Source organism: Anastrepha ludens, chromosome 2 (genome assembly GCF_028408465.1).
Source record: "Anastrepha ludens isolate Willacy chromosome 2, idAnaLude1.1, whole genome shotgun sequence".
NCBI classification, from domain to species: domain Eukaryota; kingdom Metazoa; phylum Arthropoda; class Insecta; order Diptera; family Tephritidae; genus Anastrepha; species Anastrepha ludens.
The window spans coordinates 17,664,154-17,689,768 of record NC_071498.1 but is presented as its reverse complement, the minus strand read 5'-3'; the positions used below and the strand labels follow the sequence as shown (position 1 = coordinate 17,689,768).

Here is a 25,615-nt window from a genome sequence, read left to right as displayed (position 1 = left end):
GCTTTATTAAACTGGGCCAAAATCGCGTAAGCGTTATCGCGCCAATTAAGAAGAAGAAGAAGAATGAATAGAATATCATGAAATATATGAAAAATATGTAGGTGAATGCGATAAAACTAAAACTAGTGCCAACTTTGTCTTAGGCCCGGGGCTTTTCAGCCCATGTGTTACAAAGCATACAATTTCCAATTATGTCTAATTCATATAATTCGAATTACTCTCGAGTCCGGGCCTCTCTGAGAACTCCGGGCCCGGGGTAAAAAGTCCCCGAACCACACCCCCTCGTCGGGACTGGTAATAACTTAAAAAGTTTGAAGTATTTTAAAATGTGCATTAAGATGATGAAACAATTCGTACATTACTTGTAAGTAAAATTATGTATATGTTCATATACATATATACATTTGTATGTAAATGCTTAATGATGATAATTTTCCATGTGTGTATACATACATACATACATACATACTCGTATATACATACATACAGCTATACTTTTAACAATGCGAAAACATTAGAACCAAACATCAATGATATTTTAATGATGTCATTAAGATTTAACAATTTTTGTGTTCAACGAAGTAAAATAATTTCAAAACACACACATTTAAATTTCACCTTCCCAGGTATGCACATACAAATACTTTCGCATACATGTACATACGTACCTACAAAGTTAATTCTATGGTTAATTCTATGATACGCATATTTGTAAATAAAAGAGCATGTATGTACATACACGCATACATATGTATGTACATGTGTTTGCATGTGGACGCTTTCAAGCAAACATTTTCAATATTACGAGGTCTAAAAAATGCCAAAAACATGACAAATAACTGCGGCTGCGTTTACCACCTACGAGTTCATACGTAAATATACGTACACATACACATAAATTCACATATGAGTACCTGTGTATGGTTACAATATACGTATGAGTGTGTGCAAAGCATCTTCTCTCTTAATACACGCTCTCGAAACAAACACGATCGTTGTATTTACATAATTTAACACATCCCCTAGAATTTGACGTTAGTAGGCGAAAGTAAAAGCCTTCGTTAAAATAATAAATTGGTTATTATTTCTCAATTAGTCCATATACATACATACCTACATACATACATGTGAACGTAAGTACACACACTCAAACTTATTTTCCTATGTGTGCACCCCGTTAGCTCTGTGTATGCACGGTGTACATATGTATGTATGCACACGTTTCTCCTCTCTAATGCGAACTGCGAACAAAAACAATACAAATATGATATTTTCGATGGTGCGTGCTTTATGCAGCTGTAACATTTTAAATTGATTGCAAAGTTCAACAATGCACAGCTAGGAAAACAAGTACATAGAATCAAAGCCGCCACAAAGATCCCGGTATTGATACGTATTTTACGGAGTGGAGACGTCGTCAACAAACGCCAGGCCGTTGAAATATTCCAGATGAGCAATTTGCCGCAAACAGATAGATAGAGCACTTATACCACTTCATCTGTGCATTGTATGTATGTATGCACCTCCGCCTTCTTGTATTGAAACAAGCTAAGTGTCCCACAAGCAGGCCGGAGAGCGCTTCAAAACTCTCAATCCGAAAGTAAGCAGAATAAAGAGGCACAATTTTATGATTGTGCGCGTGGGGATGACATCACTATGGCTGGGTACCAAAATCAGAAAAGCAATAAAAAATATCAGCTAAAGCACTACAAAGCAATCAACCTAAACACCTTTACACAGACCGTAGCCAAGAAACCTACTATCTTGCTCTCCAATACCATTAAAGAAGGCCTACTCATTTCAATAAACGCCAAGTCCAAAGAAAATATACTTGCATACATATGTATGTATATATGTATGTACGTGAATTTATATGTACATACATATGCATATGGGGGAATCAAGCTTTCAATATTGGAGAACACAGTCAACCGTAAATATGTGCATACATATGTACGTATGTGTGTACCCGTGAATGACTGTGCACTGATGTTGGTAGAGGCATAGAAAGGAGGGAAAAAGTGGGGATGAGTACTTCAGTGCATGTATTTATGCCAACAATTCGGTACACTCAGAGAAACAGTATGTCTTAGGCTTAAGCTAACAAGGAAATATCTAAAACAATATTATCCATTATGAAGAATTTTTTAATAATTGATACTTATACAAACGCTCCAGCTTTGAAGGTATTCGGTACTGTACCGATATCATCAAAGAAAGGTTTTTTTTAGGGGAAGAAACGTTTTCTACAATATCATTTCGACGAAAAGCTCGTGTCCGAAATAGAGTTGGAACTCAATAATGCAAGATTATCAGCCGATATGTCGATCATAAGCGCATCGACGTCGGTGGCAGTCATTGTATGCATGCACCACGGTTGAGTGAATTATAAGAATTAGTTGTTAAGCCGACACAATTTTAGAAATTTCTTTATTAAAAAATGTTTCATTCGACATTACACTACCATTACTTATCTTTTATTCTTGTGCTTACAATAACTTCTTAGACGCATTCCTCTCAGTTCTCTCTCACAAGTCATCTTAAATTACGTCACGAATTACTTTCAAAATTTCCATTCCATTTGAATATATAAACCATTCTTATATATGAACCAATTACAACCACATAAAGTACAAAATTTATACGCTGTTGTATTTTAAAAACATTTATTTGTTTGTTTTTGTCTCAGTGTAGCAAGAAATACAAAAACAAACTAGCAGGCGAACTGTCGGAACGAAGCGAAAAGATACTCGTATCCAGATTGCGTTGAGGTATTTGTATCTGTGAGTGGGTCGGTGTCTGTAAGCGTCATATATGTATGGAAGTATGCACATACATAGATGTTCCTTGTCTGCGTGCTAACTGCTAGCAGCTAGATGCCAACACCGAAGCAATCGCCTCAACGAATCAGTCTTGTGAATATTCGCGAACTATGCGGTCGCCATACGATGATTTCTCCGTCGTGTCGGACAGTGGTGAAGAGGCTAGAGCCACCAGGTACAACTACAGCAACACCAACAATAGTGCCATACCATATCACGCGCGTGAAAATTCGTTGCCATTTAGTTACGGCCAAATAAATAAGTCATCGACGCCATTGCGCAGTACAAGTGTTGGCACTGGAACTGGTGGACTCTATCGTAGTCAACATGGCGTTGGTGATGGTTCTAGCGGTGCTCTCGATTTCGGTTTCGGTTCAAGTTCATCGCCGTCGAAAGCGGATGTGAATTTCAATTTAGGCACTGATCATTATTACGGTACTAATTACAAAAGTGCAAACAACAACGGATTAACAGCTACATTAAAATCAACAACAGCAAATACAAAAGCATCGGCATCGGGAAGTAGCGCGGACACGGCAAATCCTATTAAAGCGCAACCACGTCTCACCAGTCCAATATTGGTGCGCAAAACGCTCAACAGCCGATCACCTACGCGCAACGGAGCCACCAATACGAACACAATTTCCAACACATACCACTACAAATATGGAAGCGACAATGGCAGCGCTTTCAACGCTACCGCCGGCAGCAGCAGCGGCCACGGCAACACTTTAAATGGCAACATCGGCGGCTACAACAACGGCTACGGTAGCACCAGGAGATATAACAACAACGACTACATGTATGGCAGCAACAGTAGCAACAATTTTGATGTTGGCGATGCTATCGACGGCAGCATCCACGTTCGCAAAACTCAGCCACGCGATGATTTTGAGGAGCTATTGCGCGAGCGTCGTGAAAAGGTGTTACGGGAGCATTACCGATCGGCCGGATCAACACCAATGTCTAATGGTGGCGGCGGTAGCTTGGGCACCTCACCAAATTCGCGTAAATTCAACTATGATTTCGAGATAAATTTAAATTTGGATGATGCGCCAGCGCCCCCACGTCGCGCTCACACCATAGATCGAACGTCATTGCAACAGCTGCAGCAATATCGCACTCGGGATATTCCAGTTATGCGCGAGGCCGCCACACCAACGGCCAATGCAACATATGTGGAACGTAATTATCACACAATTAGCTCCTCGAATGCCAGTCGAGAGGCAGGCGGCTCGTTCGCAGCTGCTCAGCAACAATCGCGAACACAGCAGCAGCGGCAGCAACCGCAAGAACCGCAGCAACAGCAATTCGAATCGCTTTACAGTACGGTGGAGCGGCGTGTAGTGAAACCGTCGCAGAGGCAATATTCGCCATCATTGTCTCCAACGCAACTGCAGCAACAGCGGCGGCCTGAGTATGCCGCATATGGCAATGGAAATGCGCCTGGTTATGGCTTTGACAGCGGCAACGAGTATGCAACAAATAATCGTAGCTCATTGGGGGCCGCCGTTGTTGCACGCAGCCGTAACGACTTGTCATCGCCCATTTATGCCACGACGAGTAAGCAAGTCACCACAGCTACGAGCACATATCAAAGCCGCAATACAATCGAACCAGAATTGTCAATTACGGATCACCCGATGGCGTCGTCATTGTCGTTGCCAGTTAGCCCAGCGTTAACTGCGACTGCGGCCACGAATGCGGTTGGGGCTGGTAAGATTTCACCTTCGCCATTACATGTCGCACGTCCCGAAACGCCCGCGTTTCCCGTTACGCCACGCACGCCACATGGTGCATACAATGGCCAAAACAGCCCCATGGGCTATTCGCACAGCCCAGTACCGCAGCGTCCCGACTTGCCAAATGGAAAATCAATGCTCGACTTGCACAACTACTCCTCGGAGACCATTTACCGGACGAGTTGTCGTCCACGTCTTGACTCCAACATGTCACTGGTGAATAGTGAACCACAGGAGGTTGCTGCACATCTGGTCAAATTTGCCAAAGACTCGTCCAAATACTGGTACAAGCCGAATTTGTCACGCGAAGAAGCCGTACAATTGCTGCTGCACGCTGAACCAGGCACATTTATTGTGCGCAACTCAACCACGTATAAGGACAACTATGGTTTGGTAGTGCGTGTACATCAACCACCCCCAAACAGCGAACTTACCGGTCAACCCGACGATTTGGTACGTCACTTCCTTATAGAGCCCACGAAACACGGCGTCCGCTTGAAGAGCTGCGCCAATGAACCAGTTTTCACATCACTTTCGGCACTCATTTACGAGCATTCAATCAACAAATTGGCCTTGCCGTGTTTGCTACGTATACCTGATCACGATTTGGTACCATCGTTAATTGAGCCGACAAGTGCGCAAAAACAGCTACTGATGCAAGGTGCCGCCTGCAATGTACTGTGGCTCTACTCATGTGACACCGAATCTCTGACTGGCGAAGAGGCCATCCGTAAAGCCATACGTCAGCTGTACGCCCAACAACCGTTACCCATACCAACAGAGGTGCACTTCAAGGTGACTCAACAAGGAATTACACTCACCGACAATACGCGAAAGAAGTTTTTCCGGAAACACTATCCCGGCGAAAGCATCTCGTTTTGTGCCATAGATCCAGATCATCGTCTCTGGGCCATTCAGTTGACGGAGGAGGACGGCAGTGTCAAGAATACCACCGCTGTTGGAGCGCTCAAGAAAACCATATTTGCTTTTGTGGCGCGCAATTCACCAAAATCGAAAGATAATCAATGCCATGTTTTTTGTGATATGGATATTCATCAACCAGCTTCGGCTATCGTGTCGTTCGTCAATAAAACTCTACCAACGGAGAAGGAACGTAATTTTGTGCTCTGAGGGTGGGCGAATGCGAAGAAGAGGACACTCTTGGATAATGGACAACGTAAGAAAAGAGTTTCCTTTATGATTTAGGCAAGAATGATTAGGCACGTTCGTGTGTGTGCGTGTAGGTATATCGTGTTTATTTGTTGGTATAATTCATACATGCATACGCAGGCACTGGTCAAGGATTGAGTTATTTGCATGTTTTTTACAATGGCTAATTTCATTTGCAAGAATGCATGTCAGAATGCAAAATTAATTTCATGGGAGTGCTGAGGCCAATCCCAATAAAAGCTTTATATGTACAGAGCGCATATCTGTATTCCGCAATGAATTTAATTTCTAGTAATGGTTGACTAATGGCCATCTGGTCACCTGCTGCTGCTATTGCTGCTTATCAGTCGGACTGTACGATGTAATATAATATTTCTAGAATGCCAAGAATTTTCTGTTAACCATACTAAAATAACGGCAAATCAACTCGTTATCTTTTATTCATTAGCATATTTAGTTTCTACATCTATCATAGTATATTAGATATATATTTATATATATATATATGTATGTATGTATGTACGTATGTATGCGCGCTTAATGAGTTTTAAAATGGCAGGCCTCCAATCCTAAGGTTAAAAAACAATAAACTTCGGGTATGCAAGAGTTTTAAAAACATATTATTGAAAATAGTAATAAAAGACGCACTGCAGGAGGAGGAGAAGCTCGGCCAAACACCTAACAGATGTGTACGCGCCAATTATTTATTTTTTTTTGTTTTTTTAATAAAGCTAATATCTTCTTATCAAAAATTTACTCACAAAATTCTTTACTGATTACGTATATGTAGAAGTTGCGTTACCGTCATCTGTCAGCTTGCGTGGCACAAATCTTGCATTGAGCTTACATAGGAGCCTCTCTGAGTCGTTCGCAAGAAAACGAGATTTTACACCAAGCGAGTCACTTTCGAGAGAGTTCTGCAATTTAATGAGAACTGAGAAATCTTATATGAGGCCGTACCTAAAGATATCGTTTATCATAGCCGCAATGTGCATGCCAGTTTTTAATTTTAAAACCATTTGATATTCAGTACAATGTGCTTAATTACGTCGACATTTTATTCCACATTCAAGAAAATTTATTTTTGCTTGTAAAAAACGATTGGCATTCGACACATTTTTAACGCGCCACCTACAGACGTCATCTAATCTGAGCTTTTTAATTATAAAAATATATACATATATGTATATGTGTAAGAATTCATTACGTTTATAAAATGGAAACTTTTTAATTTTTTTATAATAACTTAAGTGCACAATACTTGCTTATTTATTCCCTCTATTTATTTCATTTATTTTATTTATTTCGATTATTTTGTTTTTTTTTTTTTTTATTTCTTTGATTCATTTTACCTACTTTTTATTTTTATTTAAGAAATCCGGCTGTACATGTAAGACTTTTAAGTATTTTGTTTAATTTTTTTTTTTATATTTTTTTTTATCTATTTTATTTCTTTTATTTTATTTTTATTTTATTTATTTAAGAAATCAGGCTGCATTGGTAAGACTTTTAAGTCTTTTATTTTATTTCTTTTATTAATTTATTATTTTTTTTTTAATTTTTTTTTCTTTATTTAAGAAATCAGGCTGTATTGGGAAGACTTTTAAGTATTTTGTTTTATATTTTTATGTTATTTTTTTATTTTATTTATTTAAGAAATCAGGCTGTATTTGCAAGACTTTTAAGCCTTTTATTTTATTTCTTTTATTAATTTATTTTTTTTAATTTATTTTTTTTTAATCTTATTTTTTATTTTATTCATTTAAGAAATCATACTGTATTTGTGAGTCTTTTAAGCATTTTGTTTAATTTTTTTTATTAATTTAATTTTTTTATCTATTTCACTTCTTTTATTTTATTTTTATTTTATTTGTTTAAGAAATCAGGCTGTATTGGTAAGACTTTTAAGTCTTTTATTTTATTTTTTTTATTAATTAATTTTTTTTGTATTTATTTTTTATTTTTATTTATTTAAGAAATCAGGCTGTATTGGTAAGACTTTTAAGTATTTTGTTTTATTTTTTTATTAATATATATTTTTTATTTATTTAATTTTTATTTTATTTTATTTATTTATGAAATTTGGCGGTATTTGTAGGTTTTTTAAGTATTTTTTTATTTTTCATTTATTTTAGTTTTTTAATTTATTTATTTAAGAAATCATTATTGTAAGCTTTTTAAATCGTATAAAGGGTAGTTAAGTTTCAAGGGTCAGTGTTGCTTTTGAATAAAATACAAAATTATTGTCATTTCACTTTATTATGATAATATTGGTATGGCTCAATTACGTATGGAACAAAATATCGGCCAAATGGCCTCGGCGGCACACCTCCATCCGATGGTCCAAATTTTCGATAACACTGAGGCATAATTTAGGTACTGTGCCGAATTATCTCATCCTTTAGCTCTTTAATTGTTGCTGGCTTATCGACGTACACCTTTTCTTTCAAATAACCCCAAAGAAAGAAGTCCAACGGTGTCAAATCACGTGATCTTGGCGGCCAATTGACATCGCCGCGACGTGAGATTATTCGGCCATCAAATTTATCGCGCAAAAGAGCCATTGTTTCGTTAGCTGTGTGACAAGTGGCACCGTCCTGTTGAAACCACATATCGTCCACATCCACATCTTCTAATTCGGGCCATAAAAAGTTCGTTATCATCTCACGATAGCGAACACTATTCACAGTAACTGCCTGACCGGCCTCATTTTGGAAAAAAACGGCCCAATGATGCCGCCGATCCATAACCCGCACCAAACAGTCACTCTTTGTGGGCACATTGGTTTTTCGGCAATCACTCTTGGATTATCATTCGCCCAAATGCGGCAATTCTGCTTATTGACGAATCCACTGAGGTGAAAATGTGCCTCATCACGGAAGATGATTTTCTTCGAAAATTGGTCATTCACTGTTGCCATTTCCTGACCATTGATGGCGCTTGAAATGTTCAAGAGGCTTTAGTTCTTGAGTCAGTTGCACCTTCTAAGCCTGTAAATGCATGTCTTTATGCAAAATGTTCATCAACGACGAGCGTGAGAGGTGCAATTGTTGGGCACGACGACGAGTTGAGGTGGACGGCTCTTCAACCACACTATCGCGAAAAGCAGCAATATTTTCTGCAGTACGGTTTGTTCAAACTTTTGCACAATTTTTCCGATATGCACATTTGGACGATTAAATTGACCGAAAAAATCACGAAGTGTGCGATATGCATTTTGATTTGAACGCCCGTTTTCATAATAAGCCTGAATAACTTTAACGCGTTGCGGGATTGTGTATCTTTCCATGATTCCAATTGAGCTAGTCTGAAATTGAAAAATGTTAAATGAAATGCAGAAAAAAACTTGACGTTTAGGTGTGGTTCACAGTCAACATCGGCCCTTGAAATTAAACCATCCTTTATAATACAACGCTGGTGGAAGTTACAAAAGTCGAAATCAATTATTTTTATGTATTGCAAACTTAAAACTACAATTTAGAAAATGTTAATATTTAAATTTACCTGTATAAGTAGCCGTACACAATAGAAATTAAAACTAAAATTTAAACTAAAATAAACTGGTAGATAAATATAGGCATAGTCAGACACATATGTACATAAATAGAAGCACACAAAATGAGGATTATAATAGTAGCAATTAGAGCGACCGAGAGATGGTAACAGTTTAATCACAACCACATTCACTTTACAGACTTAAAGCAATCGTGTACGTATTACCCCTTTGTAGTTACCCCTACCGAACACAGACTAAGGAATTCAATTGCAGAGTCTCACAGCATTAATGAAGAAAAACCGTGATGAAGGCAATTTAAGTGCAATAAAGCACATTATGCTGTCCAAATTTGGACTACGACTACTTAGCTTTAAACAACAGTAACAATTTTAAGCCCTTTTAAAATATCTGTTATCAAAATATTTTTGGGAAGCTGAATATAGTGAGAAATTTTGTTAGATGTTGGGCTGCATTTGCATACATACACATACATGTCTATGTACAAAGGTATGTTAAAGTGCTCAATATTTACAACTTTCTGGTAAATTTGGTAGACTATGTGCAATAGATTATGTGTATCATTTTGCGACAAAACTGCAGTGAAATGCAATCACTTAGATGGAATACATATACACATGTACATACATATGTAAGTTCGTATGTAATTGATTGTATGTGAATATTTTTCATAAGTAAATATGAGCATTGCAAAGCCAAGTAAAATGGCCAATATTCAAGTGTTCTGTTTTATATTACATGAAAAAAAATGTCTGTATCTCACATATCCACATACTCGTATGTGCATATGGATGTACATACGTACATACCTAGCTATGGCTTCGTTGTGCTTACAGCTGCTCCTACAAATTATTATAATTCAACCGCACGTATATTTAAATACATACATATGTATGTACGTAGTTGTGCATAAGTACGTATGTAGGTATGCATGTATGAGCATTTATTAAATTATAAACATCTATAGATGTTTACTCGAGATTCGCATTTAAATGAAGTCAGACAAACGAATACATATCCATTTACGTTTTGTTGAAATTTTAATTTTAACATAGCGCCTCGATTGTGGATAGCGAGGGTAGAACATTTTGCGCAGTTTTGAATTTTTAGTTAAAATCTGGTGAATCTGCACACTTTTCGACGCCACCGCAGCCTTTTGCCCTGTGTGGTATTGAGCTCAAGTGGCGAGCAAACGATAACAAAATATTTTAATAGAATCCATTTCATAACGCTTTTGAATTTATACATTTTGCCTTATTTGCTTTCTTCACATTTTTCAGAATGTTGCTTTCATGGCTAGTCTTCTAAACAATGATAGGCACTGAATATGTGAGCATGTATGTATGTGTGTGATTTGTAGTTTTCTCTAATTTTTCCTATTTTTTACTTTCTGTTAAGTTTCAGCAAAAGTCTTTCAAATGAATCTCAGTTTGTTTATGTTTTTGGTTGTGCTTAATTTATATGCCAAATAAGAATCCGTCTTAAAATAGTCTAACGACCAAGCAGAAGAAAAACACAACACTCATTGATGCTTTTGATGCTTCGGCGTACCGAGCTGGACGAATGTGTGCTTGTAAGTCTACATGAACATATACATATATACTTACTTACATATGTACATATGTATCTATATGCGTACACCTATGAATGTATGTAATGGCGCTCTTTCTCTTGTCCATACAAGCAACCAGCGAATTTCGCGCGGTGACAGCCTAGGGAGTTCGCTGCTGCCAAGTCGAAAATGTTTGATATGAAACGCGAATGATTGCCCAAATTCATTAAGCTCGTTCAATTTAGGCCATCCCACGCCTGCCACAGGTACGCAATAGCTCACCATCTTAAGCCCTGCTCACTTGTTAGGAGACCGCATCCATTGTTTGGTTTAATTGCTTAGGTGTAGTTGATAAACGATGATATTTATTGGGAGATGTGCATTAAATTAATTAGTAATTGGTAACATTAAAAATATTTTTTGATAAATTTTATACTTACTTATTCACTCGAATAATTGAGCTCGAGATCTCCCTGGCGATGCTGGTTTAATTCCATTATTATTTAATTAACTTATCCAAAAGCCGAAAAACACAAATGTTGCGCGCGATTAAATGTAAAAAGGGTTTAAACATATAAACATGTACAGTAGCGCCAAAATAATAGCACCTCACAGGTGATACAGCTGTGAAAAATAACATCCCAGTAACATTCACTAACACACAGTACAGCCCATATATGTACATATGTATTGTATGTATAAGTATAAAGACTTTAAAGCGCACAAACAACTGTAAATAATTTATCAAAGACCCATTTACGAGTAGATTTCTAACCTCACAGTGATTATATGATAGAAAAATATGTGATTGTGAACTGGTAAAAGCTTTATACTAGTTTGGGGAAGAAGAAATCTATTTTTTTCCTTGTTTACTCATCTCGGGAGCAAGACTCTCGACAAGACTCAGTGTTGCGTTGGTTTCGTTAATCTATTTTGATTTCTGACAGGGTAGGTGATTAGCCTGCCGCTACCAGTCCTAAACAGTGGCAATACTCACCTGTCGTTGTTTAGGAACAACGCCTTCTTACTGCTTGGAGCACCACCTGTGTTTCACATTTTTCTGCCAGAAAGATCGCACTGATGGTTGAGGATTTCGTTAAATTTGGTGTGTCTGCACTATTACCCGCTTCCTCTTGCTGGCGCCACTGATGCAATGTGTAACTGTCTGTTTTTCTTTGTTTTTTGTTTCTTTTAGCAACCATAACGCAAATAATGCGCTAACTATTGACGGGAATGAAGATGGAAAATATAAGGATTTTTTTGTTTTAGAAACAGGGAAAGTAGCTAAATTTGGAAAAGTGTGAGGGCCGTGCTTTACATGGGATTCGAATCCACAACCTCTGGGATGGCAGGCTAGTACACTTACGCTAGACTACCGAGGCCGCCAGATCTATTATTGTTGCGTGAAATTTTTACGCAAATGCTTTTAAACTGTTTTATGGTCGATATTCAGCACCTGGGCGATGCTTCAACTACTAACATCACAGAAATAATTTTATCCACATTTTCTTTAACATCGAAATCGTCGCAGCCAATATTGCACGTAATCAGCTGTTACTGCATCGGCATCATAAACACCATTAATAATTTCAGCGACCTGACTTGCATTTGCATTTCTCGCCCTTATCCAAGAAAAACTGTAAAATGTAACGAATTTTCTCATTATTGACACCCTGTAACTCACAACTGAATGGATAAGACAAAAAAACAGCAAACGAATTTGTTTAGTGTGACATGTCACCTTGACAACGAGCATAAACTTTAAATTGTTTGATCGTTACTTCTCGTAAAGTACCGATCACTGCAGCCATCTAATAAATAAATATTCTTAATTTCCTTTTTTTAAATTTATGTTAAACTTGGAAAGTCTACACTGGAGATGTCTGCTTGTTTTCTTATTTCCCAAAAGAATAAGCAAAAATTTTAATTTCCACTTTCATTGATTTATGCAGTTGTAGTCGTAGTAATTTTATTGTTCTAGCATTGAAATTGTTATTGTTTTCGTCGAGGCACTTATGAGGGCCACCAAATATATGTACATATGTATGTAGGCGATTTTTATTTAATTTTTTCGTTTGGCCTGCGGTGTAGGTGCTAAGTTTATAAGTATTATCTAATAATATAGTTATGTATGCATGTACGTATGTGTGTGTGCAACGCGTGTGTGAATGTACAAAGATCACTAATTTCAATTGCAAAGCGCCAGATGTTCGAAAAATGACAAAATGTATTTTATGTTCATTGATGATTGAATTTATATTATATAATTTATTTTTAGTAATATCAATGAAGATAATTAAGTATGCATGTACATATGCACGCCGATGAAAAGAATTTGAATTAATTGCAGTTTTCAAAATACATACATACATACATCATTTTAGTTCAAACTCAATCAAATTCGTTTAACAAATTCATGCACAACACAGCACCGACTCAAAAAACAAGCAAACAGTTTTTAGCTCTTATGAGGGCTGCATACATACATACATATATAGATCTACAAGTATACATACATACATACCTTAAAAGAATAAAGGTTATTTGTAAACCGCGCAAATAAATCTAATTATTTTTCTTTTTTTTCCTTTTTTTCTGCAGCTGTCCAAGCACCTACACACCAATCAATCCATCAATAAATAAGGAAAAATATATATTGCAATTGTCCGCACATGCACACACACACATTTTATGAAATAGTACCCAATTGTACCTGTAGAAGACTACTTAAGCACCAGATATATGCGACGACATTTGTATACAGACCGATACGAGAGCACTTGCCACCAATCAGTCACAGAAAGGCGCTGCACGCGGTCATCTACGCACAAGTCATCCCCAATCATCCTCGAATTTATCGGAGTTCATGCAAAACTAATCGTAATCGTAACCTTTATTCCCATAGAGCCGCAGCTAAATATTTTGTTTACACTGATATTGCATAGCGTAATGCATATGTATGTATGTTTAATTGCCGTATTTGTTATTTGATTTTGTTGTATGTATATTAATTGTATATAGGCATTAAGTTTTCATTCTAATTTTTATAATCATTGTAGTGGCTTAACTAATTTAATAATAAACGAACTAAAGAAAAACGAAAACAAATGTTGACAATATTAACAACAACAACATGCATATGTGTACCAGGCATGTATGTGCATACATACATATACAATAACAACATCCGTTCACATCTGTAATATAGGAACGCAAGTAGTCCATGTTTTCAGCCATACGCCATACGCCACACATTCATCCATAGAACGCTCAGTATACTTGTCTACATTTAAATTTAAATTAAAGGTGCCATACCATAACGCCATAACCTTAAGCGTGGTTTTAGCCATAACAATATTTATAATACGTTCACATATGCATTAATCACCTATAAATCCACCAAATTAATCAACACGTTCACATATGGCAGATTACCTGAAAAATCTACAATCAGCTGTCAATACTACTGTGAGAGGTTTTTCTTCATAGACATTATTTTTGTGGAATATTTCGGTGTTTTTGGTTTCTTTAATTATTATTAACAATATGAAGAAAATACAAGGAGAAGGAATAGATAATTTAACTGCACAATTGGCTGCTAATAATAAAGAATTGGAGGAAATCCGTATGCGACGTTTACTGAGGTTGCAAAACATTATGGCAGTAACATGCATTCGAAGTTCGCATTTACATTTTATAGTAAGTAATAAGAGGACAAAACGTTTATGGGCACACGCTTTTTTCTGTAAAATGAAAGCCTAATTGATAATATTTAACAAAAATTTTATTAGAATTGTGCTTAAAGACCTGTTTGCTTTGCCGGCATCCATTTCATTTAGTTATTATTTTGATGTTTCTCCTTACATTCGTAATAATACTTGTCGAGAAAACAGAAAACACAGGGTTGTATGTCAATAAGTATCGTTATTATCTGGGATTATTTTATAATTTGAAATTTTGTATGGGAAATCGCGCTTTTTAATTAAGGATTTTGAGTTAAGCGCGAAAAAGTAGATCATCTACTTATACACATGTGAACGTATTATTACTTTCATCCATTATTGTTGCCATAGCAATAAGCAGCTGATATTTACGTACATGTATGTATGTATTGTCTTTTATTGGTCCTTTCCGTAAGCGCAAAAAGTAAAGAAAAGATAACAACACAAGAATGACGAGGAAATTAGTAATTTATTCATTCATATTATATAACGGCATTATATACCGCAATGCAACAAATCAACAATCAGCTGTTTATGGTTACCGCGAAAAACCAAAATTCAATTGGTCCGCACGGTTGCGGTTATGAGTATGGCATTACGGCATGTCATCTCTAATCGATTACAGTGTTATTCATAGGTTGGTTCGACCGGCAAATTCTTTTTTTACACGAATTGTTTGATTTCAAAACCATTTGCAATATTTCATGAATTTTTCTTGAATCACATAGAACAAATAGAGTGAGGTTTTGTTCAAAGTATAATTTATTTCTTATAAGCAATGCAAGTAATGTGCTGACTTTTGTGCGGGAGTAAGGACTGGAAGGATAAGGTTGTTGGGGTTAAAGAATGGGTTTTTTTAAGTTTTTTTTTAATAGAAACTAGTAAAGTAGGAACGTTTGGAATGTATTAGCACGAAATAAATTCTTAAGTGAACTCTAAAAAGAATTATTTAACGGGTTAGGGGCAGTCAGAGGCCCGAAAAAACAATGATTTTCACTAATTTTTGTTTGCTAGTCAATTGATTTATTTTAATACATCATGTTGCGACTTGACTAGAGCAAAATTAAAAAAAAAATTAATAATTGTAAAAGTTTTCGCTGTTTGTGTGGAGTCCGTTTCTCCAGAAGACCCTTGCGGTGATCATCACAGGCCCTTGGAGATTCATCTAATTTTTTTTTTTTTTAATTAACAATATGACGGCCTTAGGAAATATTTTTAAGATTTTCGAGAAAAAACGGAAAAAAAATCCTTTGATCGGGCACGAGTTTTTTATGTTTTTCAAAAGCAGTATAAATTTTAATGAAATCTGCCAAGCGGTTTTAAGTTACTATGATCACCAGTACAAAAGACATAGTTTTGAGAAAAACGCATTTAAAGTTTTGCTATCGATTTATGTAGAGTTATACGAATTATTTAATTACTTACTCTGTGTCATCTATTCCTGCGCCAGCCGTCTTTCTTCAGCCGTCATAGCAGCTTCTAAAGTATCGATTTGCTGTTGCCTACGTAGCATTTTACCTTCTCGAGTGTTGTCAGCGAGCTTATCTGCCACTTTCATACGTGCAGCATCCAGCTACTTGCTCTCGAACGCTCCGGAGAGCCCGAGCGCCCTTTGTTAAATGCTGAATAACTCGAAAAGTATTTGTCGGATTCACTGCAAATTATCACACAATATTATTAAGATATTATACTTTAAGAAAATGCAAAAAACAAAATCCAATTTTTTGAAAAATCTGACTACCCCCAACCCCTTTTCACTTAATTCTCACAAGTTTTTTTGGAAACGTATCTATCGTGTAAAAAGAGTGAGATGTAGTTATGGATAGGGTACCTCTAACTGAACCTTTATTACGGTTAACAAAACAAAACACAAGGACTAATTGTAAACTCACAACGCTATCTTAAATTGTTCTCAAGCTGGCTCAAAATGACTAGACTTAAGGCACACGGCAGCCACGTTCATTTTTATTATCAATTTATTGTTTTGATAAAGCTCTAAAGTATTAAAAATACTGTTATATTTAAAATTCGTAAAAGTGGAAAGTGGAATCACAAGTTTATATTTTTTTAAGAAAACCGATATTTCCAAATTTGTATACAAAATAATTATTTTTACTATATTAATATTTACGTTGCTGAATTTCCATACCGATATACATTTACATATACTATATATGTTTAAGTATTTCCATGCTGCTAGAATTGACCGACTCCCTAAAGTGTTTTTACATTTCGCGTTGCGTAATTTACTCTTTTCGGATCCTATCCCTACATATGAAGCGCGAGGCTTATTGACCAACTTAAAATCATTGCAAAGCAGGAAAATAATCATATCTTTATCTTTCATTTTCGACTTAACCCTCCGATGTTCGGTGCCTTATGATGCGGTAAGTGCATCATAAGGGTCTGCCCAGACCCATACAAATAATGTAAGAAATACGGTTTTAAAAAAAATTGTATTTATTTATTTGAACGGATTAGTATTAATTAGGAAGAGCAATTGGGTTTACAACTATATAGTTGCATGGAATGTTCATTAAGACATATGGGACGATTACATTTGCTGCAGTTATAACGAATTTTACGTCGTTTTTCCGAAGAAGAAGCAACACAATGGTAGCACGATGACCGTGTTGAAGCAACTTGAGCATATGACTGTTGCTGTGCTGCATCTGATGTCGATGGACAAGATTCCGGTACCTAAAAGTAGCGAAGTAATTGATTTTAAATTAGTAAATATGAATACATGCATACACATATCTTTATACGCGGAGATATATGTAGGTGTGTATATAATTCATATTCACCTTGATATTGAAACGATTCATTGCTTGTCTTATATGAGCAAACCTCCATACTAATGGGTTAGTCGCCCGTTTCGTCATATGTGGGATAACTAGCTGCCGTGCCAATTCAATGACAAATGAGCGCCTCTTATCACTCTGCTTTGCCGGATTCAGCTCGTCATAGATGATGAATGAGGCCAAACCGACAATATCAAGCATATTATAAAACATTGCCAGTGGCCAACGGCTTGTCGAGCGTTTGCACGAATAGCCAGTCAACATTTGACCCATTGTATCTACCCCCGCTTTAAATTTATTGTAGTCCAAAATTTAATCTGGCTTGAATCCTTTCAATGGATCGGTGCTTTGACGGTAATGGGCAGTGGATAACATAATTACTGGCTTTTTCTGCTTTGCCATATACGAGCACAGAGCGATATTATTATTGTGATGACAAAATAAAGTGCTTTTAACATCACGCTTCGGGTTAAGCAATTCATGCGGAATGAAGGTCTTATTTTTTCTTCCGGTACCGACGAAAGCCACTCTATGATCCATCAACATTTCTGCCAAGTTGTATGTTGAAAAAAAATTGTCAGCATAAACAGTCCTACCGCTGTCCATATGATTTTCCATCAACTTCATGACAACCCGTTCACCTTGATTCGTTTCTCGCTGGTATAATTTTGTTCACTTTAATTTTCAAATGTCAACTAAAAAATTATCTCTGCCGATGCCTCCGCTAACAGTTTAGTTGTTTAAACCTAACGGTTAACCAATTTACATGAGAAGCTTATATGGGTCTGCACAGACCCATGTGAGCTTAATTAACGAAATTAGTTTAAAATTATTATTTTTACAACAAATATAGCAAAAATCTTAATTTTGCTACTTCATTGTGTTTAGCACACTATATTTTAGGAAGTCATGGACTAAGAAGCCTCAGATATTAAAAATAAAAGATCTACATACATTTAAAGATCGAATGGGTCTGGCCAGACCCATATGAACATCGGAGGGTTAATCCGTGGGGCTGTTGACGGTCCGATGCTTCTTGAGAGGATTTTCTTTAATATTCCTGCCAGAGCTCTGCTTAGGGCGGAGTTCTTCTACGTTGGTCTTTCAAAATCCCTTTATGCTCAGAATGCTCCTATTTCTAGAACCTTAATTCAGTTTAATAAAATCTCTAAATTTGTTGAGATAGATTTTTCATTTTCACAATATCGCCAATTAAAATCTTTGAATATTTATTATAAATAGTTTAATTGTACTTCCTTCTTTTTTTATTGCCAATTAACCTTAAAATATATCCACTTAGCCCATAAAAATCTATTATATTCATCGGTTTAATAAGTAAATAAATAAATATGCCTGTGGACTTTTAAAAAGTTTCTTCTGACTGTAAAGCAGTGAAAAATATTAAGTTTATGTTCAAATCGCATTTATCCATTTAGGAATCCATCACAATGCAAGTTAAATAATAGTAGGTACTATTTTTTTCTGTTAGAGCCCCTTATTTGTTGCTTTGAAATAAAAAAGGCGCTAAAGTTCATTTGATTTTTCAAAGTCCACAAACGTGTATGCGGGAATATCTTAAATTCACATGCTTGCGCAGTTAATGTAATGCCACCAACCTGAACTTCAATATAGTCTCATAGACGTCATTCAACTACACACAAATTTACGCTTTCAAAGAGTATTTTTTCTAATTTTCTCTAATTGCTCAACAAACGTATGTATGTACATATGTATGTATATGAATGTGCACGCTCTATATTAAATATAGTAGAGTACATGTTTGTGCATGTTGACATGCATGCATGTGTATGTATTTCTGTGTATGGAAGTTACGAAAATCAGGGCAATTTTTTTAAATTATGATGACATTTTATAGCTGTATGTTTGTAAGTCCATATCTACTGTTAATGTATGGAGTGTATATGTGTGTGCATGAATGCATTTGAGAGCGTAACATTATCTTTGCTCAGGGGTTTGACAAATGAAATTTAATCTTATCTAAAATAGAATACGCAAATAGTAAAAAAAAAATGCCATAGCAAAAAATAAAGAAGTGATGTAGCAAAAGCCACAATAGATTGACTGGCACACACAAGAGCGCTCGTACAGTATAGTGGAGAACCTAAGCACCTTTTGTCCTATGAAATATTAACTAGGCATTTTCTTTTTCAATTCCAGTATTAGGAATTTACTACAAGTTCATATGGCCATAAAAGGGGCGAAACAAAAAACGTAAGCAACTTTTGCCAATTTCGTAGAATACCTAATAGTTAATTTTGGCTTTTGAATTAGTTCTACTTGTTGTGCCTAAAATTTGTGTGATTACATACAAAAGTCTTCGACGATTGTAGCTATTTAAGTAGGCTGGCTTAGTTCTGAGTATATTTTTTGCCATTCATATATTCATATATGGAAAGGATTTGTATTGGGGTTCCGCCTACAACAACTCGTTTTTCAAGTACTTACATATCCATACACGTATATATGAATTTGTAGACAAATTACTTTTTGCTCTGTCTAACATTATTATGTAGAAACATTTGTCAACATATTTTCTTTTCAAGATTTTTATTTGAAATTTAGTGTAAATTATTATTCAATTATTAAACGTTTGCTCATGTCTGAGATTAGACTTTTGACCCTTTTGGTAAAAAGGGAGGGACACATTTTTTTATTTATTTTTATTTAAATGTAAATAAAATATTTTATTGACAATGTAAATATATTTCATATAACATATGTGCATACATATTTATGTGTATAAATAAATATTAATTTGAGACAAAAAAAATCCATTATTTTTAGGTAAAAATTTTCCGCAAATAGTTTACAACTGTTTTATGATCGATCTTTAGCTCCTGGGTGCTACTTCGACTACTAACATGGCGATTATTTCTGTGATTTCATCGACATTATCCACATTTTCTTTAACATCAAAATCGACGCAGCCAAAATTGCACGTAATCAGCTGTTACAGTAACGGCACCATGAACACCATTCATAATTTTAGCGGCCTGACTTCCATTTTCATCTCTCACCTTTATCAAAGAAAAACTGTAAAATGTAACAAATTTTCTCATTGTTAACACCCTGTAACTTACAACTGAATGGATAAGACAAAAAACAGCAAAAGAATTAGTTTAGTGTGAAATGTCATCTTGACGAAGAGCATAAACTTTAAATTGTTTGATTGATATTTTACGAGATATCGATCACTGTAGCCATCTACCAAGAAAATAGTGGATTTCTTTTCTTATAAATTTCAAACTGATCGCGAAGCTGCGAAGTTTCGCCAATATGAAGGTATTGTGTTAGCTATGCAAAAACTGAATTCATCCATAGAAAAGGCGGATTAAATTACTAAAAATAAGATTTGAACATATTTACAGCTCATTTTACTACGCTTTACCCACTTAAGTTTGTGAAGTTAAGTTACCCACTTGACAATTACTGCTACTTATTTAAAAAAAATTTATTTTGAGTTTATTTGTGTAAATTTTTAATTTATGGATACATTCTTGTTTTGTCAAAAAGTCAAACTTGCGCACGCATTGCCACAAAAAATGCTCCATCATTTAATAGGTATGTCAGGCTGCATGCCTGGTCCAGGACATAACGTTACAAACCCCTCAGCGATTAATTGCACATCAGTTTGAAAGCGAAATGTTTTTTTACAGGTTTTACTCCCCTCCTGCACTTTTACTCAAAATTTCTAGAGTTAGCAATCCAGTGTCTTGCTAAGGGAGCCGATTTGTCAAGGGGAACAAGAAATCTGCTTAGATTTTGTTATTGAATCATGCTGTAAACCGAGGCGCATTCATTAAAGATGATAGCACTAGACCAACAACAACATTTTGTACATTGGAATGCAACGACAGAAAAAAAATAAAAAAGAACAGCCGACATTCATTTGAAGCTAGAAGCATACGACGATAGTGCGAATGGAACGGCTTTTCGTTATTTCAGTTTGTGCGAAAAAAAAAAAACAAATCAGCCAGTGCTATCACCTTTAATAGATCTTTTTTTTTGTTTTTGTCGGGGCAGACTAGCAATTGGATCGTTGGATCCAATTCCATGCCGTCTCTGTTGTCCAATGCTGAACAGGGGCCGTACCAATTCCCATTGCGTTTCAGCTTCAAATGGCCTTCAAGGCCTCTCCTTGGATGAAAACATCAAGTGGGGGTAGACTAATCAGAGCATCTAATGCCGGGCCTAAAGTAGTCCGAAAAGCTCCGACGCAACAGATGGCCACAGTGTCACAGGGCCACCTTCAATAGATTCTCCTTGGTGTAAACTAAATATCCCAATTAAGTTTCGTAAATATCATTTGGTTATATTGTTCTAGGATGAAAAACATTTTGGCACTAATTCTAAAAAAATCAAAGTTCGGTTTATCTAAAGAAATTTATGAATCAATTCCAATTAAACTGTACACTCTCTTATTTATCTAATGCAATATCGGTAGAACTTTACGGCATTCTGACCAATCGGCTATAAATTCAGTTCTTAAACATTTTCAAAATGCGTACTAAAGACAAATAAAAAGAACCGTTATAGCATTTCTTATTTCCCGAAAAAACTACTTAGGTTTTACCCAATACTGTACAAGTGCGGCGCATTTGCAACAATAATTTTCACGATGAAGCGAATATGGTGAACATTTTAGGTTAATGCATTTGATCTTACGTTTATGTTTGCATCAATGTACGAACGACTGTGTGATCATATTATATAAATAGTGACATAAATATAATACGAGCACATATAGCCAAATATACATACATATAGTGCAAAACAAGCTTCGTCGTAATATAAAACTTCAAGACAAAACGTTTTTTCGAATTTACTTAAACACTGATATTTTGTGACATTTGGAAGCCAAAAAAAAATGTCTTAACAATCAGGGAGCATGCTGGAGTAAGCTCTGGAACAGGAACAGGTATATGCAACTAATCTAAGTAAAAAAAGGAAAAATGCAAATTAATTACATTTAATCAATTTGTGACGCGATTTTTTCTATTGTCCCACAAATAAAAGGGCCTACAGTTTCATGCTAACAGATGGTTCTTATTAGTACCTTTTCAATAGCAGAAATGCGCTGAGAGATTAGTCATTGGAAATATCAGAAAACAACTTTTTCGTACATTGGTTTTTCATATCCACATTGGACGTCGAACCATGCAATAAATTTCTTTACTCACACAAACGCCTTAAATGGCTCTCAGGCTCTATGTTGTATTCGTTTAAATGCAATTGTATCAATACGAATTCGGAAATCATATGGCAATGCAGAGAAAAATTCCACAGTAAACGAAACAAAGTGCAGGTAAAATAAAAGTAAATGATTGGCGCGTACACGTATGTAAGTCAGGTGTTTGGCTGTGTTTGACCATACCACACCGAAAACATCGGTTCTCGTCCGATCACCGAAATTAAGCAGCGTCGAGCGCGGTTACTACTTGGATGGGGGACCGCTTGAACACCGCTTGTTGTTGGCCTATAGCAAACAATAAGTGTTGGTACCAACAGTAAAATTTGACTCACATAACGACTGTTTGGAACACAGAAAATCATGTGTGCATATATGTAATGTTGTGAAGTGCACGATTGATTTGTAGCACAGTTGAAGAGCAATTTGAGACCTAAAATCTGAAATGTTGGTATTCTTGAGTTGTAGTAAGGCCCCACTTCACCACGATTGGTTTTTACAGTTTAAATATATGTATTCAATAATTTTAAAGTTTAAATTAATGGTAATATTTTCAGCGGCCTAGAGTAAAATTTATATATATATATAATATATAATTGGCGCGTACACCCTTTTTTGGGTGTTTGGCCGAGCTCCTCCTCCTATTTGTGGTGTGCGTCTTGATGTTGTTCCACAAATGGAGGGACCTACAGTTTCAAGCCGACTCCGAACGGCAGATATTTTTTTATGTAAAATTTAGCGAGTGATTTTTTGTGGAACATTTCAATCCTCACACGAGGCCAACTTGTATCGATCTTCTTCACCATTATTGAAAAGAAATTCTGGAAAGGTTATTCAAATGTCAGATATATTTTATTTATATTGACTTAAAGAGTAAATATGGCAAACTACATATATTGCAAAAATAAAGCAATAGTATCGTGACTTAATATGTTTTGCAAAAAAAACAAAATATATCCAGAAAAAAATGTTATTTGGGCTCACCGATGTAGACATAAAAAGTTTTGTTCTAACAATGCAGTAAAGTGTGGGTCAGTACCGCACGAATATGTTTTAAAATTTAACAAACATTATAAATATTATATGCACACTCATATGTGGAGGTGTAGTATAGATTTTTGCATTCATTGAAAGTTTCATTGCGCTTGCGCGTCCGTTAATATAGGTTTAATATTTCCGGAAATAACAAACCCAGCATGCGAGATATTCATAGAATAACGAAAAAATGTTAAAAATGTTAAACTATTTATGTACATATACTCGGTAGTTAGAACTACAGTAGACCCTGTACAAAATCTAACTTAGAATTGTGCATTTAGTACTTTTTTAGCACCGCCCCTGTTTAATGCCATATTCGCATACACACATCTATGTACATATACATACAAACACATGTATGTACTTAATTTTTCACGTAAATACAATAATTTCTTGGTCATTTATTTTTCATTATATTGCTCATTTTTGCTTCTGTCTTTTTTCTCGCAACTCACTTTATCAACCTGTTTGTAATTCATTAATTTTATGCAAATGTTTTTAATTTGGCAGACCACCAATACATACCTACATGCTTGAAAGTATAAAGAAATACATGGAAGCGGCAAACAAAATCGGCAAGCTTTGACAACAACTAAACTACGACGGCGAAATAAATATAGACCGCAATGAAATGAGCTAATCAACCAGATATAAAATATAGATACATATGTATGGTATACAAGCACATGCACACATACGTATATATGTATGTATGTATATCAAATGCAAAATACGTACAAATAGAATTATCAAAAATTATGAAAGTAAAATATGCTTACACACATAGCACATACATACACTATATTTATGACGTATGCAGTGTAAGATGATGACTATCAAAAGCACGAAATAATATCTAATAATAAAAAAACTCGAAATCACTCATACGACATGTTGGGACCGCACAAATGAGCGATCGATGTTTAAATGTTTCTTAATTTACAGCTGCTAACTTTACTTCGTTCGAGACAATAAATGACAAATAGCATCAGGAAGGGATCAATATTGAAAAGAAATATATTTTATTTTCACTCCGATACATGCAATAATTGAAATTATTGCTTTTTAACGCAAATTTATTAAAATAAAAGCGTGCTTTTGCAAAAAAAGTTGATAATATTTTATTATAACTAATTTGAGATGAGCACATAAAAGATGGTGGGCCTCCCTTTCCTAACTATTTAAAATTAAAAAAAAATTCTTAAAGATGGTTGTAAGTAATTTCCTATATCCAGCTGAAAGCCTCCGTTGCTAGCGCTATTGTTATTTAAACTTCTAAAAAATAAAAAATAAAAATAAAATAAAATGAAATAAAATAAAATGAAATAAGATAAAATAAAATAAAATAAAATGAAATAAAATAAAATTAAATTAAATAAAATAAAATAAAATTAAATTAAATTAAATTAAATTAAATTAAATTAAATTAAATTAAATTAAATTAAATTAAATTAAATTAAATTAAATCAAATTAAATTAAATTAAATAAAATTAAAAAAAATAAAATAAAATAAAATAAAATAAAATAAAATAAAATAAAATAAAATGAAATAAAATAAAATAAAGTTAAATAAAAATAAATAAATTTCCTATATATATTTAATGTAATAAAAAAATAAATAAAATAAAATAAAATAAAATGAAATAAAATAAAATTAAATTAAATTAAATAAAAATAAATAAATTTCCTATATACATATATTTAAAGTTATACTCTATATTCCATGCGATTCGGATGAAATTACTTATTTTCCAAAATTATGTTCTTCGTTTTTCATAGTGTGAAACGGTATAAAACAAATAAGTAAACGGTATATTTTTAGCTCATTTTTGTGGTTTCAACAATTTTTTTTTATACGCGCGCACTTTCTCCACACTTTGCTTTTTACATATATTATGAACCATATTATAAACAGCAACATACATACATACATATAAAAAAATAAATAAATAATTGGCGCGTACACTTCTGTTAGGTGTTTGGCCGAGCTCCTCCTCCTTTTTGTGGTGAGCGTCTTGATGTTGTTCCACAAATGGAGGGA

At 35.0% G+C, this 25,615-nt stretch overlaps 1 protein-coding gene across 3 annotated transcripts; it reads left to right on the top strand.

Moving 5' to 3' along the window:
- The first annotated feature begins 2,894 nt into the window (after positions 1-2,894).
- On the top strand, positions 2,895-24,925 carry LOC128864127 (tensin-1). Of its 3 annotated transcripts, XR_008454653.1 has the most exons (5): positions 2,895-5,741; positions 10,529-10,585; positions 10,647-10,821; positions 13,402-14,499; positions 24,084-24,925. XR_008454653.1 is itself a non-coding variant. In XM_054103654.1 (2 exons), the coding sequence occupies exon 1, from the start codon at positions 2,933-2,935 to the stop codon at positions 5,693-5,695; it is 2,763 nt and encodes a 920-aa protein (XP_053959629.1). In that variant the 5' UTR covers positions 2,895-2,932; the 3' UTR covers positions 5,696-5,741; positions 24,084-24,923. The 3 variants fall into 3 exon arrangements, 1 of the variants encoding a protein (XP_053959629.1); XR_008454651.1 differs by lacking the exons at positions 10,529-10,585; positions 10,647-10,821 and having other exon boundaries at positions 13,402-13,757; positions 24,084-24,921; XM_054103654.1 differs by lacking the exons at positions 10,529-10,585; positions 10,647-10,821; positions 13,402-14,499 and having other exon boundaries at positions 24,084-24,923.
- Positions 24,926-25,615: the final 690 nt, after the last annotated feature.

What these genes read in the sequence shown, in the direction of transcription:
- LOC128864127 (XM_054103654.1), top strand. Translation starts at nt 2,933, where the DNA reads ATGCGGTCGCCATACGATGATTTCTCCGTCGTGTCGGACAGTGGTGAA.